Here is a 16,640-nt window from a genome sequence, read left to right as displayed (position 1 = left end):
TTCTGTTCCATTGGTCTCTATGTTTTTATGCCAGTGCCATACTGTTTTGATTACTGTGGCTTTGTAACATATATTCAAATCAGAAGTGTGGTGCCTCAGTTTTGTTCTTGTTCCCAGCCCATCTGTCTTTGTTTGTGCTGCTATAACAAATAGCTTATAAACAATAAAAATTTATTTCTCACTGTCCTGGAGGCAGGAAGTCCAAGGTCAGGTCGCCAGTATGGTCTGATGAGGGGCTGTCTTCTGGGTTGCAGACATCTCATTATGTTCTCACATTGGTGGAAGGAACTAGGGAGCTCTGTGGGGTCTCTTTTGTAAACCCATTAATCCCATCCCTGAGGGTACCACAGTCACAACTTAATCACCTCCCAAAGGCCCCACCTTCTAATACCATCACTTTTGGGGGTTCGGATTTCTACATATGAATTTAGAAGGGACACAAACATTCAGACCATAACATCATCCTATTTAAAATTGTAATGCCTGTTCCCCATACACAGAGACTTCCATATCCCCTTCCCAGCTCTCTTTTTTCTCCTTACCACCTAACATTTTCTCATGTGATATTTATTGTAGTTACATATCTCATTTTTGTCTGTCTGCATCATGGGGTATAAACTTGAGATCCACACTTTCATCCATTTTGTTCACTGCTGTAGAATACTCCTTGGCATATTTGTTGACTAATTATATGCATTTATTAGTAACATGTATGTTATTGCATAACTAACCACTTCAATAAGAAAAATAATTTTACTAAACTTTGAAAGGTTGTTGTTACAGGTCTGGTATTTATACTTCCAATAATAGTTTTTATTCTTTTATTTTAGGGGGATGCTCAGAATTTCATTTTGATGATAATCCAGTGAGTCGTTCCGTGTACATAGCTGAGTTGGAAAAGATAGGCATAATAATCAAAGCACGGAACTGTCTAGTGTTTCAGGTAAGGAGCTGTACTAGTTTATTTCATTCATGATTTTAAAAATACATCCATATATTTTATATGTTGATGTGCTTTACTGTTTTTAAAAGGGAACTGTAGAATCGATTTCAATGAAAAAACCCAAAGAAAGAACCCAGTTTTTTGAGGAAATCAGCACTTCAGGAGAGCTTATAGGAGAATATGAGGAAAAGAAAAGAAAGTTACAGAAAGCTGAAGAGGATGCACAGTTTAATTTTAATAAGAAAAAAAATGTAGCCTCAGAACGCAAACACGCAAAATTAGAGAAAGAAGAGGTAAGGTTGTGATGGTGGAACCAGTAAGTTTTGGATACAAAGACTTTCTGTCTGTTAGCATTGCTAGGTATTGGCTTGGGATTACTAACAAGTTGTAAAAATAATGTAAGACAAAGAAAGCCCACTCACTATTCATTTAAAATAAACTTTTTGATGTAGTTTCTACTGGTTTTTTTTTATTGTTTTGTTTTTTCCTTAATAGGCAGTACAACCTCAACCACAAAAATGTCTGGTTATTTAACGACTAAAAATAAGCTTCAGGGGTTTATATCTTACATGACAGAGGCTTTCAACTTTTGGATCTTGTCCGCTTACTTTCTTAAAAATTTATAAGGTCCCCGAAGAGTTTGTGTTAATGTGGGTCATATCTACCAATATTTATTATATTTGAAATTAAAACTGAGAAATTTTAAGAATATATTTTAACTGTCAGTATTAAATTACGATAGTAAACATTATACATTGACATAAATGACATTTTTATGAAAAATAACTGCATTTTCTAAAACTAATTAGAAAGGTGACATTGTTTTACATATTTATAATATCCTTAATATATGGCTTAATAGAAGAATCTCCTATCTACTTCTATATCAAACCTTATTTATGTTAAAGCCTAGCAGCTTTACCCACCATTGGTGCAGGTGTCAACACAATGAAAAAACCAAATGAGGTCTTAATGTTATTATGAAAAGAGTTTTGACCTCAGGAGCTCCCTAAAAGGGTACTGGGAACCTCTAAGAAGCCATAGACACACTTTACAGATACTCTTCTATGGTATTTCTTGGTGCCCTTCACAATGCCTAGTATAGTGCCTTATTTATGGTTGATAATTTTTTGCACTTTTGAGTGATCTTTGTCAAATGCACATCAGAATCTGTCTTTCTCTTGCATAAAACCTCTATCAGTGCAGTGCTTCTGTCTAGTCTGCCTCCCCAGCCTACTTACATGGCCCCTACCCACCTCTCAAGTTTTAGTTTCCTCTACTCTCCCACCCACTGACCTTTACTGTTCATTGAACATAATGGGCTCACTTCGAGCTCAGAGCTTTGGCTGTTTCCCCTGCCTAGATAGCTGTGTGCCTGACATTTGCATGGCCAATACTCTCTCATTCAAGTTGTCATTAAAAAGATATTGTCTCAGGCAGGCATTTGTTATCCATACCCCAATCTAAGTTGGTACCCCCTCCCTGGTACTATTGCATTACCCTCTTGTTTCTTTTGTAACATATATTGCTGTATGAAATTATCTTGTTTATCATGTTTGCTTGTTTACTCTCTGATTCCCCCTCCCCCACCATTAGAACAACTAGCTTAAGTGCTGATGTGAGCAGGGAGTGTTTCCATCCTCTTCTCTACTACATTCCCAGCAACAAGGGTCAGGCACATAGTAGGCAATCATTAATATTTGAAGAATTAACTGAAAGGTGGATGTGTTTCTCATTGTGATGTTTCTGTTTCTTCGTATTTTTACATGTGTGTGTATATCCTTGGTTTTGTTAGTGGAGAGGGACGGTGTCAGTGAAAGACTATGATATTCATAACGTGCTGAAACAGTGTATAGAAATGTAGAGTTGCAGAACTTTAAACTTTATGAGGACAGTTAGAATCATTGAATTTCCTATTTTTTACAATGTCATGGCAAATGGCTGTTTACCTATTGGAATACATCGTTGATTAGGAGCTTTCCCTTCAAAGCAGCCCTTTATTCCTTTATTAATTGTACAAATGCTAAGGAAATTCTTCCATTTTACATATATTTTAGAATTGTAATATTCCTCTTAACAGAAAAATTACATCTTATAGCAGGAATTTTACCTGGAATCCTTGAATTTATCATGATCTCAGGGTCAAGAGATTGAGCCCCTCCGCAGACTTGCATTCAGCAGGGAATCTGCTTCTCTCCCTCTCCCTCTGCTACTTCCTCAGCTTGCACGCATGTGGGTGCACTCGTGCATGTGCTCTCTCTCTCTCAAATAAATATCTTTTAAAAAATAAAAATAAAGTTGCTAGGGACCTTACAAGTCATAGAGCTTCCTTCAGTTTACATATTAGGAAGCTGATGTCAGAAATATTAATGGACTTGCCATACTCTGAGGTCAAGACAGAAATGGGACAAAGACCAGGTTAGCAGGTGCCACTTCATTGTTCTTACCACTGAGTATATGAAAATAAAATCATATACTAGTTTACTGGTTTACTATAAAACTGTATCCAGAAACCTCCAAATAATGCTACTTTTGACAAGAATACTATTTCTTAATTACATAAGTAATTTATTTCACAAATTTAATAAGTTGTGAATAATAAATAATAGATAATAAATAATTTAATTCCTTAGAGATCATTTTTTGGTACTATTGTTGAGTTTATGAAAAGTCACCTTAAGTATACTCCCTTTTAACTGTTGTTGAATTGTACTGTTTTATAGGCAGAACGTTACCAGAGTCTCCTTGAAGAACTGAAAATGAACAAGATACAATTACAGCTTTTCCAACTATATCATAATGAGAGGAAAATTCATTTCCTGAACACTGAGTTAGAGCGTGTGAGTAGGGACTTGAGTGTCACAAAGGAGTCTCTTTCTCGTCATGAAAACATAGTGAAAGCCAAGAAGAAGGAACATGGAATGCTAACCAGACAACTACAACAAACAGAAAAAGAATTAAAGTGAGTTTTTAAAAATAGTTATTAACAGCTGGATTTTATGTATATTGGTAGAAAAAATAAAAATATAAGTGACACTTTGAAAGTTGATTTTTTAAAAAAAACTTACTTTGAAATACTTTTAGATACACAGAAAAATTACAAAGATAACAAGAGTTCCCTATTCTCTACACTCAATTTCTCCTACTTTTCACAATAAGATGGTACATTTGTCAGAATTCATGAACCAGTGTTGAGACACTACTATTAACTAAAGTCCATACTTTACTCATGTTTTCTGATTTTTCCCCAGTGTCCCGTTTCCGATCAAGCATACCACATTACATTTAGTCATCGTGTCTCCTTAAGCTCCTCTTGGCTATGACAGTTTCTCAGCCGTTCCTTGTTTTTGGTGACCTTGATAATTTTGAGGTGTATTGGTCAGGTTTTTTGGTAGAATGTCTCTCAATTTGGATTTGTCTGGTAGTTTTTTCATAAAAAGGTAAGGTTTATGGATTTTGAGGAGGAAGGCCATGGAGTAAAATGTCATTCTCATCACATCAGGAATGTCAACAGATAATCTGTTATATGATGTACTATCTGTATAATACATGATAATATGAAACTGATACCACTGTTGATTTTGGCCTTCTCTTGCCTACCTATAACCTCCATTCCAACAGCGAGAAACCTGGCTTCCACATTCTGCTGTTCATTTTATTTTTTATTTTATTTTTAAATTTTATTTTATTTAAATTCAATTAACATATAGTGTATCATTAGTTTCAGATGTAAAGTTCAGTTATTCATCAATTACATATAACACCCCGTGTTCATTACATCACATGCCCTCCTTAATGCCCATCACCCAGTTACTCCTTCCCCCACCCACCTCCCCTACAGCAACCCTCAGTTTGTTTCCTATGATTAAGAGTCTCTTATGGTTTTTCTCCCTCTCTGGTTTTGTCTTATTTTATTTTTCCCTCCCTTCCCCTATGATCCTCTGTTTTGTTTCTTAAATTCCACATATGAGTGAAACCATATGATAATTGTCTTTGTCTGGCCAACTTATTTCGCTTAGCATAATACCCTCCAGTTTCATCTAGTTTCATCTAGAGCTACCCTACGACCCAGCAATTGCACTACTAGGTATTTACCCAAAGGATACAAATGTAGTGATCCGAAGGGGCACCTGCACCCCAATGTTTATAGCAGCAATGTCCATAATAGCCAAACTATGGAAAGAAGCCCAGATGGCGATCAACAGATGAATGGATAAAGATGATGTGGTATATATACACAATGGAATATTATTCAGCCATCAAAAAGGATGAAATCTTACCCTTTGCTGTTCATTTTCAATTCCAGTAATCATACATAGCAGTACCAGAATTGTTAACACATATCCTCATGGGGATCAACTTTAGCAACTAGAGTATAATGCCTATGTACAATTCCTTTTGTTTTAGTTTTATAGACGTGACTCATTTTCAAAGTTATTTAGGTTAGCACTTTTCTCCCCACCCCCTTCAGTAAGGTGGTTTCATACATTGGTAATGTAGTAGATGCTTTGGTTATATTCCATCTAGGATCCCTTGACCTCCTAAGTGAGCTTTTCTAATTTGCACACATTACATTAAGCTTCACTCTTGGTGCTATAAAGTTCTATAGGTTTTGACAAATGCATGATGTCATATGTCCACTATTATAGTATCATACAGAGTAGCTTACCACTCAGATAATTCCCCTGTGCTCCACCTATTCAGTCCCCCAACCCCCCACCCCCACCACCAGCCCCTCCTCTGGAAACCACTGATCTGCTTACAGTCTCTAAAAGTTAATTTTTAGAATTTATTTTTAAATGTATGATTTGATCAAAAGAACTTCCTTCCTTTATATAGTATAGATTTAATTTACTTTAAAGCAAACTTTATTTTCTTTTTAGATCTCTTGAAGCACTTTTAAATCAGAAAAGGCCTCAATACATTAAAGCCAAAGAAAACACTTCTCACCACCTCAAGAAATTAGACGTGGCTAAGAAATCAATAAAGGACAGTGAGAAACAGTGTTCTAAACAGGAAGATGACATAAAAGCCCTGGAGACAGAGCTGGTTGATTTAGATGGTGCATGGAGAAGTTTTGAAAAGCAGGTTGAGGAAGAAATCTTATACAAGGGGCGAGACATTGAACTAGAAGCCAGTCAGGTGAACAAGTCAACAAATGAGAAAATTTTCATTTCTATAATTTCAGCTTCTTAGAAACAATTTAAAGAACGTTATCTGATATTTTGAGAGATTATCCTCAGACAATCCTCATCTAAATTATGGGGGTTGAAAATTTTCAGTCTATATTCGGAGTCTAAACTTAATCTTTATAGACTAGGCTATTTTTACTTTATAAGATTAGATGGCATTATAACATTTGTGAGTTAATTAAAGTCATAGCAAATACTTCAACAAGACTACCTGGTATCATTTTGTAAAAAAATTAGGTAATTATGTTCTTATGTTTTTAATGTAATAATTTTTTCCTTATGAATATTATAAAAACTTAAAAATCAGATATATGTGGCTTTGAAGAAACATGACTGCTTAATTGGCAGGAGGGAAGTTGATTATTTGAGGTGGTTTAAATGTGGTGGTGAATTAATATCCAATTTGGTATGTAAGGTTTAATTATAATAAATTAGTAGTAGATATGCAAGAATTTGTAATTCAGAGTTTTTGAAAGTCTCTCAACTGAATTTTTTTATCATTTATTTTTCATTAATTTTATGATAATCTTACATCACAATATATATACTAAAATAACTGTGACTATATAAACAAAAGATGTAATTTTATCTGAACTCCTCTTGCTTTTGGACTATTAGTGAGTTTTAATCTCCTTTCTCTTCTAAGAATTTCTTACAGAGACATTATAAAGTTGGTTTTGAATACCTTATTTTAGCTTCTATGTGTCTCACAATACTATAGAGTAGGTATTTGCTCTAGGGTAGAGATGAAGAATATTTATCTTTCTAAGCAGTTTTAAAGAAGAAGAGGTTCATTTTGGGTTCATATTATCTTACCTGCAGAAGATGGCAAACTATCATCTAATTTATATAAAACTTTTGATAAGATTAATTATCTGCTAGTAAATAGTATCTTAAAAACTTCCTCTCATGCTTCTTATGTGAGTTAGTAATATTTAAATGCTCCTTATACAGCTGGAACATTACAAAGAACTTAAGGAACAAGTGAGAAAGAAAGTGGCTATAATGACCCAACAGCTGAAAAAGTTGCAGTGGGAACAGAAGACTGACAAAGAAAGACTGGCGTTTGAAAAGAGGAGGCATGGAGAAGTTCAGGTACCTTGGTTTGTGCAGTCATGACTGGAAACTATTTCAATGAAATTTTATTCTCTTTTCATATCAGTTTTCAGTATATAAATTGATTTACACTAGACATAAGCAATTAATTTTAAAAAATTCTGGATTCCCTGTTTTGCTGCTTAGTACCATTCAGGTGCTCTTTTATCATGGTCTAAGGTAGGAGTAGACAGTGCTTTCTTTCATGTAATTGGTAAGCATTTTCTACACATCTGTGCAGTGACGGGCAAGGGCAGACCATACAGCTTTTGTTCTTAGATGTATTTTAGTCCAGTAAGGTGAGGAGGAGGATAGATAAAGGGAAAAAACAAGTATCATAATAGAGGTGAATGCAGAGTCCTATGGAAACATTAAGGACACAGCCCAAGAGGAGTTTGATGCTCTACACGGGAAGTGACCAGCAAGACAGCATGATCCTGTTCCCCACCCTGAGTAAGGCAGACCTGGTTTCCTGCCAGTCTTGTTCTGTCACTGACCTGTGTAATCTTGAGAAATAACTAAAGTATTTAACTTCTCTGAGCTTTGATTTCTTCATGTGTATGATGAGGACAGATGTGTCTACCTCATAGAGATGGGCAGGTTGAACAAGACGAAAGGGAGTGTGATGATATGTGAAGTAGTTGGTCTTTCCCTCTATGCCTCCTGACCTCCTTTTCCAAAGACTGAGAATTGGCCTATAAAATTATTACTGAGGCATTCAACAGTAATAACAACTTGTGATACTTTATGGAGTCAGTGGGCCATCCTGAAAACAGGACCATTTCTGATAAGAATTGTAAAGGGAAATGGTTCTGAATTATATATACATTTGATTTATATGTGGATATTTGGAATTTAGAGGAAAAATGTTTATTGATTACTTTGCTAGGCACTTTGCATTCATTAGCTCCTATATGTCTCACAATACTATAGAGTAGGTATTTGCTCTAGAGTAGAGATGAAGAAGCTGAGGACTGGGATGTCAAAATGAAATATGTCTCTGGAAACAGGTCTGACATTTTCCAGAGATAACAGCAATAATACTATAATATAGTGTTTATTTGTACAGATCGTGTATATACCATGTTTACAGCCCTGCTATGAACCCAATGTATTTAATCCTCAAATAATTTTATGAAGTAGATATTAGTATTATTATGTTCTCATCCTGGTTTTTCCTCTTTTCTACATTCTCTGCCTTGGTGATCTATATTCTCATAGCTTTAAATATCATCTGCTGATGACTCCCAGATTTGTATTTCTTGCTCACAACCTCATACATCCAGCTGCTTTGTCAGCATCTGGATGTTGAATAGATACCTCAAACTTAAATCCCAAGCTGACCTTCTGATCTTCACACTCAAATGCTTCCCACACATGATCTTTCTCATTTTATGTGATGACAATTCAATCTGACTGGTTGCTCAGACTAGAAAACTTGGAGTCCATTTTTGCCTCTTTTAGGAAATTCTGCTGGCTCCACCCTCAAAGTATACCAAAAATCATATCACTTCTCTCCACTGCTGCAGTTCCAAGTCACCATCTTTTTGTTTGTTTGTTTAGACCACTGTGGTAGCCTGCTAGGTTTCCCTGTTTCCATTCTTATCTCCTCCACAACAAGTCTCGGCACTGTACCAAAGAAATGGTTTTAATATCTAAGTCAGATCATGAAACTTGCTCTTTTTTAAGTCCTCCAGTGCCTCACCATCATACATAAAGTTTAAGTCAAGGTTCTTGAGTGCCCTGCATAGACCTACCTGATTTGTTCACCTCTCCCACCCCAATTAACCTTTCAAATCTCCTCTTATTCCCTGTGATCTAGCTGTACTGGCCTCTGGAACATATCAGACATATTTCTGCCTTTGGGCCTTTGCACGGGTTATTCCTCTGCTTGGAACATGCTTTCCCTACGTTTCTTCATTTTTAACTCCCTCATTTCCTGCAAGTCTCTGTTCAAATGTTGCCTTCTCAATGAGGCCTACCCTGACTGCCCTGTTTAAAATTATAGTCCCCGCTGCACTTCAGCTCCCCTTGCCCCGGCTCTGTTTCTCCAATAGCATTTATCCTAGCACACAATTTAATTTACATATTATATTTGTCTGCCTCCCCCCTTTAGAATGTAAACTCCACAAAGCAGGGATCTTTGTCTGTTTTGTTCACTGATACATCCCAAGTGTCTGGAATAGTTCCTTATCTAGAGCAGAGAATCAATAAATATTTGTCGACCTAATGAATTTCACAGATGAAGGAAATCAAGGCACAAGATAGTTAACTTGACTGAATTGGTAAGTGGAGGAGCTGGATTTTGGTTCCAAACACTCTGTCTCCAGAGTAAGTCTCAACCCCTACACTGCACTGCATCTCATTTTAGTCTTGTTGTGAGTTGGTGGATGAAAATGCGAACAAGTAGGAAAGGTGAACTATTTGATAATCACGAGTGGAAGAGAGGACATTTTGTGAAGGGATAAAAACAGATGTAGTACCAGAGCAGTAACTACTTTTAAAACACTTGTATAGTTAGTGTCACATTATAAAATTATACACGGATTTCAGCAAATACTCATTGTACATTTTTGCCTTTGTCCATGCTAGTTTTGGAAAAACCTACTCATCTTTACCTGTTAAATTCTGTAGCGACCACACCACACCACACCACAAAGCCTTCTCTGGCCCGCTTTTTCTCCCCACCAAAAACCTGAATATAATTTCTTCCTCATCTAATCACCCATTGTGTTTATTCTATATCTATACCTATATATATAATCTATATCTAAGGGCTCTTATCAGATTGAAGAAAAAGCAGTTAATTGGTACCATTCTACTAGACTGGAAGCTTCTTAAAGGCAGGATTTATAACTGTCCATTGTAAACCTTGTATTTAGATGTCAGTAAGTGGTGGTTGAGTTGCAGTTGTCTTTTGAGTACAAAAATGTTAGTAGAAGAAGAATAACATGTCAGGTTGGAGAGAGATGGAGAAATCTGTACCCATACTCAGTTTCCCACAGGACTGGTGACTCCCTTCTGGGACAGGAGGAGCTTAACTTTCCACAGCACCTGAGGTCACTAGGTGCTGGGCAGTGTTTGGTTTTTCCCAGACAACTGGCATCTCAAATCCAGCATGCCTGGTACCAAGACAGTCTGATTATCCCCTATTATGTATTGAGCAGAATACCCAGGCCTTGACACACTTCTCTGTATGATGATGACCCTGGCCTTTTACATTTTCTTCAGCAAAGCCCATTTATTTATTTTATTTTTTGAGAGAGAGAAAACACTCTTACGAGTGTTTTCATAAGGTTATATTTGATATGCTTCAAATTTAGAACACCTTACAATTCTATAGTAATTTCTAGGAATAGTGAAAAATAATTTTGTTTGGAGTTGCTGATACTGGTTTTATGGCTTTTTTTCCTATTTTAGGAAAATCTAAAACAAATAAAAGAACAGATAGAAGATCATAAAAAACGAATAGAGAAGTTGGAGGAGTATACAAAAACATGCATGTGGGTACAGTTCTTATGGCTTTCTCATGTCTCAAGGGTCTGGTATGTTTGTGGGATATTCATGAAATGAAAGCTTCCACTGACTGTATCCTAATGTTCTCACTCCTCCATTTTTTTTTTCATTTCATTGTAGATAATTAAAAATTATACTTAACCACATAGTAAATACAATATTTAAGTTTTGAAAATACAAACTTTCAAGTGGTGAAATTTTGGTATTGATATTTTATAGTAAAAGTTAAGACACGAAAGCTGATATGACCTAAGTATCCTACCACCAGAACTTTTATTTTTCATTGCCATTTACTTATCACTAAGCCCACAATGACTGCTCTGGTTATAGCGATCTGTCCTTACTTTCTCAGTATTCAGAAAAATGTATCTTCTGGACCAACCAAGAATGATCAAAATCTCTTTGACCATGTCTGGTGCTAGGCTTATTTTATTGTATTTTTCATCATTTAAATTTGATAAGCACTATTCTGTTCCCCTGAGATGCTAGACCACAATGGAATGTATCTTGTAATTAAATTTTGTTGTTTTTTTTTTTTGCTATGCAATTTGTTGTTATTATTATGTAGGGATTGCTTGAAAGAGAAAAAACAGCAAGAGGAAACCCTAGTGGGTGAAATTGAAAACACAAAATCACGAATGTCTGAAGTTAATGAAGAATTGAATCTTATTAAAAGTGAATTGCAGAATGCCGGAATTGATAGCCATGAGGGGAACCGTCAGCAAAAGAGAGCAGAGGTTCTGGAGCACCTTAAAAGACTTTACCCAGATTCTGTGGTAATTAGAAATGAATAGTTAATTGAAACAAAAAGGCTAATAAGCTTTCTTATTTGGGATTAAAAATGTTACCATTTTTAGGAAGCAGAATTATTTCAGAAATCTTTTAGTTTTGTGTTTGATTATTATATTCAAAACATAATAGTAAATAATTGCAACATAATTTAAATAATTTCCAGTAGTGTCTATAGATAAGTAATTATTGGAGAGAAACATTGATGTGAACGTATTACCCAGAAAGTCCAAGTTACAACCAGTATCCCCAAAGAATAGGGGTGCCATAAAATAGTCTGCCCCCCCACCCCAGGCAGATAGCCTCAAACTGCAAGTTCTTCATGGTTTCAATTTTTTAAAAATATTTTTTCAGTAGACATCATTGGCATACTTTTGAAACAATGAATTTTTATTCTGTAAAGCTGATTGTGTATCCACTTCTGCTAATGTATTTTATCAACTCAAATACAGCAATATCTAACCTATTGCTTGGGGTGTCAACTTCACAGAATTATTTCCTCTGGCATTAGGGTTGTGGCATCTGACTCTCATGTCATTAACTCCAGTTGCCGTCCTTAGTTTATGAGGGCCTGCTTTAACTTTTGATACTGTTAGCCACTTGAACTGTTTTGAAACTGGTCTTGACTTCTAGATCGTGATGAAGGAGTAAGCCTGGGTCACAGAATCCTTCCCCCCAATACCAAAGAAAATGGCAAAACTAGTTTTAAAAATGAGTTTAACAACCAAAGAAGGAAATGGCTATTACATCTAATGCCAGAACTTTAGAAAATGGTGATAGATTAAAAAAAAAAAAGATTAAATGATAACATTTCTTGTTCTTAATTCTGCAGAAGGAAAACTAACAAATTGATTACTTTCTGAGAATTCTCACCTAGATTAAGTATTCCTTAATCTAGCAGGAAGCAAACACATATGTATTTGCTTCCTTTGGTTAAAAAACTGGTGAATCAAGGAACATGTACCTCTGATGTTCTTAAGTGGAAGTGAAGGCCAATTCAAAGCCCTTTCCCAAAAATGGGATTTTCCCTCCTCTCCCATGGTAGAGGAAACTTGGTAAGGAAAAACTCAGAAGAAAGAGTGAAACAGGTATTCAAACAAAAGATACACACAGCCTCAATTCAGCTCTCACTTGCTCCTGTCCTCCAAGCCCTGAGATGCTAGGAAATAGATCAGAACATATTTATTCCATCACCTGTTGCTCAGAGGAAATTACTGTCTCAGTTCTAGGTGAGGCAATCAAAACAGTTATCCACCACAGCAACTTCAAGGTCTGAACAGAGCTGCCCACCTTAAACATAAGCAAGGTGAAAAGAATCAATATGTTAGCTATAGGTCCACATGACAATAAAGAGAAAGAGTAATTTAAAAAGCACTTAGAAGTCTAAGAGCCTAGTCTGGGAGAAGGTTACAGAACAAAATCCCCCATAAGTAATTTGTGCTATGGACAATTTAATAAGAGCTTGAATTCATAAAACCAGATTCACATATGAGCTAAAACAAAATAAAAAGTAAAATGTAGAGCTATGAAAACAAATCAAGAACAAACAATATTACTGAACTAATAAATTGCAAGTAGCAAGGAGAATGGGTTACACAGATGAAAATCAAATTACTGACCTAGAAGAAAGATTTGAATTAATCACAGGTGAATGGAGAAGGAAAAAACAAAGAGCAGGAGAGTAAATATTAAAGACAATGATGGTCTATCATAAAGAAATTCGTATTCCTGAAGTAGAACCTATCAAATGAAGAAAGAGTAGAAAGATGTAAAATTGAATCTTCAGGTATTCTGGGGAGCATTGATACAGGATGGTTGACCTTCTGACATTTTCTAGTAAAGGTATTGATGTTCAGTCTAATTTTTGACCAGTCTTCAGACCTCAGATAACATTTCTTCATAGGAAGATTCCCCTGACTTTTCAAGTCAGCCTGGTCCCTGTTACAAACTCTCAGAGCATTTTGTGCTTTATCATTGTATTATTGCTCTATTTTGTACGTGCTTGAAATTATTTATATCTTTCTTCCCTACTAGACTGAAAGCTTGGTGAGGTCAGAGTGTCTATTATGTTCAATAATGTTCACACACTGTCTAGCTGAGTATCTGCATGTAGTAGGTGCCTCATTAATTCTTATTTAATAACTAAGAGAGTGGATGAATACTATTATCATAGCCTTGTAAAATATTTTAATACTTTGGTAAGGCTAATCCCTCCACACTACTCTTTTCTTACATGAAGTGCTACACCGAAATGGATACTTCATGATGAAACCTATGTCCATTTGAATAAGACTCTGTTCAAATAGGTTTATAATTTTATAAAATTAGTTTTTGGTCTATTGTGCCTTGTTACATAAGAAACAATGAATTATATGTTCCTCAGTAATGTGTTTGTTTTTCTCTTTTTTGGAAACCTGTTAAGTTTGGAAGACTACTTGACCTCTGTCATCCTATTCATAAGAAATACCAGCTGGCTGTTACTAAAGTTTTTGGCCGGTACATGGTTGCCATTGTCGTAGCCTCTGAAAAGGTAGCAAAAGATTGTATTCGATTTCTGAAGGAAGAAAGAGCTGAACCAGAGACATTCCTTGCTCTAGATTACCTTGATGTAAGAAATTTTAATGCTTATTAAATAAGCACTTAGTGATAAAATCTTGTCTTTTAAAGTATGTCTTTATTGCCTAAAACTATAGTAGCAATTGAAAAAAATCATAGCTTGGATGCCAGTTAGTCATTCAAATGGGTGTTAATGTATTGGTAGGCAAAGAATAGTAATTATTTTTTTCTTAAAAGATTTTTATTTATTTGAGGGAGAGAGAGCAAGAGAACATGAGCAAGGGGGACAGGGGCAGAGGAGAGGGAGAAGCAGGCTCCCCACTGAGCAGGGAGCCCAATGTGGGACTCGATCCCAGGACCCCGGGATCATGACCTGAGCCGAAGGTAGACGCTTAACCAACTGAGCCACCCAGGCGCCCCAAGAATAGTGATTCTTGATTTAATATCATTTCTTCCTAATTCAGTTTTGCCGTAATTCTACTTGATTTTGAGGACGTTACTCTAGCAGTATACCACCCTGCCTACTAGCCAGCAATTTATTTTGTTCTATAGCAAACTGGAGGAACAGTTAAGACATATGGTGTGTCCATGAAATGCCAACCGTGGGTCTCAACTGTTAAATACACAATCACAGATTTACATACATTGCAGTAAACACATATCAGCCCGTGGTGGAACAGACTAAATTTGGGGCCTTAAGGTATGTATTGAGAGGCCTTAAAGTATCCAGAATAAATTACTGCAGCAGGAACTTTGCCTTTATCATAGCTGGTGTCCTTTACTGGTTTTTTTATTGCCTACTAAAGAAAATGCTCCACTTGGTCCAGTTTCAAGACCCTGAGCAGCAGTGGTTAGAGCTTGTGCCCTAGACTGGACTGCCCTGCATTTAACTCTCAGTCCTGCTTGTCATTAGTTCTCACTGGTTTCTTCTCATAAAAATGAGGTCATTCTTGCTTTTCTTCAGTAATCATTGCAGACACATTTTTTTTTTTTTTCTATTTACAAACTCAGCTTAGAAGTCATGTCAAAGAAGGTCTGAAGGCTTTCCTGGTCATTTAAGCCTAAAATGATTTTCTGAGTTCCATGAAGTGCCACTCTTTTGACACATACGTAAATGGGTATTATCTCCCACTAGACTTTCTAATTTTGAGAGTATTGCTCGTGCATTGCTTTGTCCTAACTGGTCGGTGGCAGAGTTGAATCTGGAAATTATGTCTTGAAGTATATTTTCTTTAAATGTTACATGAGCCACTGTTGGGATATATAGTTCATCAGTTTCTTGTCAAAATATTATTATATATAAGTACGTACTGTTAAATTTTTTTGCTGTTATGTTTATTTATGCTTTTTGAGGATGTACTATTTGGTTTTTATTTTAGTGTATCTAATATACCAAGTATTTTTTAACCTTTTAGATCAAGCCAATCAATGAAAGATTAAGGGAGATTAAAGGCTGTAAAATGGTGATTGATGTCATAAAGACTCAGTTTCCTCAGCTGAAGAAAGTAATTCAGTTTGTATGTGGAAATGGCCTTGTCTGTGAGACTGTGGAAGAAGCAAGGCATATTGCATTCGGTGGACCTGAGAGACGGAAAGTAAGAGGCTTACATCATACTTTGGGATAACTTGAAGCAGTATTTATAAGACTAGCATACTATACACACACAAATATCTATATACACTTTCATATGCTCTCTTTTAGAAGGAAAACCAATGTAGAACCTAAGACAGTTATGGCTTTAGTGGTTGTTATATCAGTTGAGTTTTCAAAGAATTAATTTCTATAGTATTCCCCATCATCATAAATTATATTTTGGAAATTAGATTTGTTGTAATCATAGTCTAAAGCAGTTAATTTTTTTTTACTTGATATGCAATAAATGTTCTTGGTGAATCTCTGATTTTTCCTGGCATTCACAATATAATGCATGTGTTTCTGAATACCAGGAGAAAGATTTTAGGTATTTATTTTAGTTCTTCCCTAGCTTAATGCAGACACTATCCTTTTACATGTTCAAGGTTTTAACACATTTAAAGTTATAAAAACAGCACAGTTGAAATGAGGTTACTGAATCCTAACCTCAAGGGAATGATTTTGATTTAAAAAATACTGTTTTACTTAGTCGAATAGTTGTATTTAGTTAAGCAATGTTAAATTCCTCAAATTACTTGACTTTTTTTTTTTTTTAACTGCATTTGTGAAGTATAACCTAGTATCCAAGATCATAAGGTATGAGGTAAGACTGGTGATGCTACTTAGTAATTAATCACATGACCTAAGGCTAATCTCTACATTTCTAACTGTCTCATCTAAAATTGGGGAAATAGGGGCGCCTGGGTGGCTCAGTTGTTAGGTGTCTGCCTTTGGCCCAGGTCATGATCCCAGCGTCCTGGGATCGAGCCCTGAGTCCGGCTCCCTGCTCAGTGGGGAGCCTGCTTCTCCCTCTCCCTCTGCCTGCCACTCTGCCTACTTGTGCTCTCTATCTCTCGGTCAGATAAATAAGTAAAATCTTTAAAAATAATAATAAAATAAAATTGGGGAAATAATA

The 16,640-nt window shown here is 35.8% G+C and overlaps 1 protein-coding gene across 1 annotated transcript in view; it reads left to right on the top strand.

Moving 5' to 3' along the window:
* Positions 1-16,640, top strand: part of SMC1B (structural maintenance of chromosomes 1B) — a 63,621-nt gene that overhangs the window by 10,662 nt on the left and 36,319 nt on the right. Inside the window, exons 3-11 of the mRNA XM_081822644.1 lie at positions 831-943; positions 1,033-1,236; positions 3,667-3,905; positions 5,827-6,085; positions 7,090-7,230; positions 10,651-10,733; positions 11,315-11,522; positions 13,958-14,143; positions 15,507-15,686. Of these exons, the coding sequence (XP_081678770.1) occupies positions 831-943; positions 1,033-1,236; positions 3,667-3,905; positions 5,827-6,085; positions 7,090-7,230; positions 10,651-10,733; positions 11,315-11,522; positions 13,958-14,143; positions 15,507-15,686 (1,613 nt within the window). The remainder of the gene's footprint in view (positions 1-830; positions 944-1,032; positions 1,237-3,666; positions 3,906-5,826; positions 6,086-7,089; positions 7,231-10,650; positions 10,734-11,314; positions 11,523-13,957; positions 14,144-15,506; positions 15,687-16,640) is intronic.

Source organism: Leptonychotes weddellii, chromosome 5 (genome assembly GCF_054177405.1).
Source record: "Leptonychotes weddellii isolate Sample4059 chromosome 5, ASM5417740v2, whole genome shotgun sequence".
Taxonomy (NCBI): Eukaryota; Metazoa; Chordata; class Mammalia; order Carnivora; family Phocidae; genus Leptonychotes; species Leptonychotes weddellii.
Note: the sequence above shows the minus strand (reverse complement) of the source record. Positions and strands in the feature narration are given on the sequence as shown.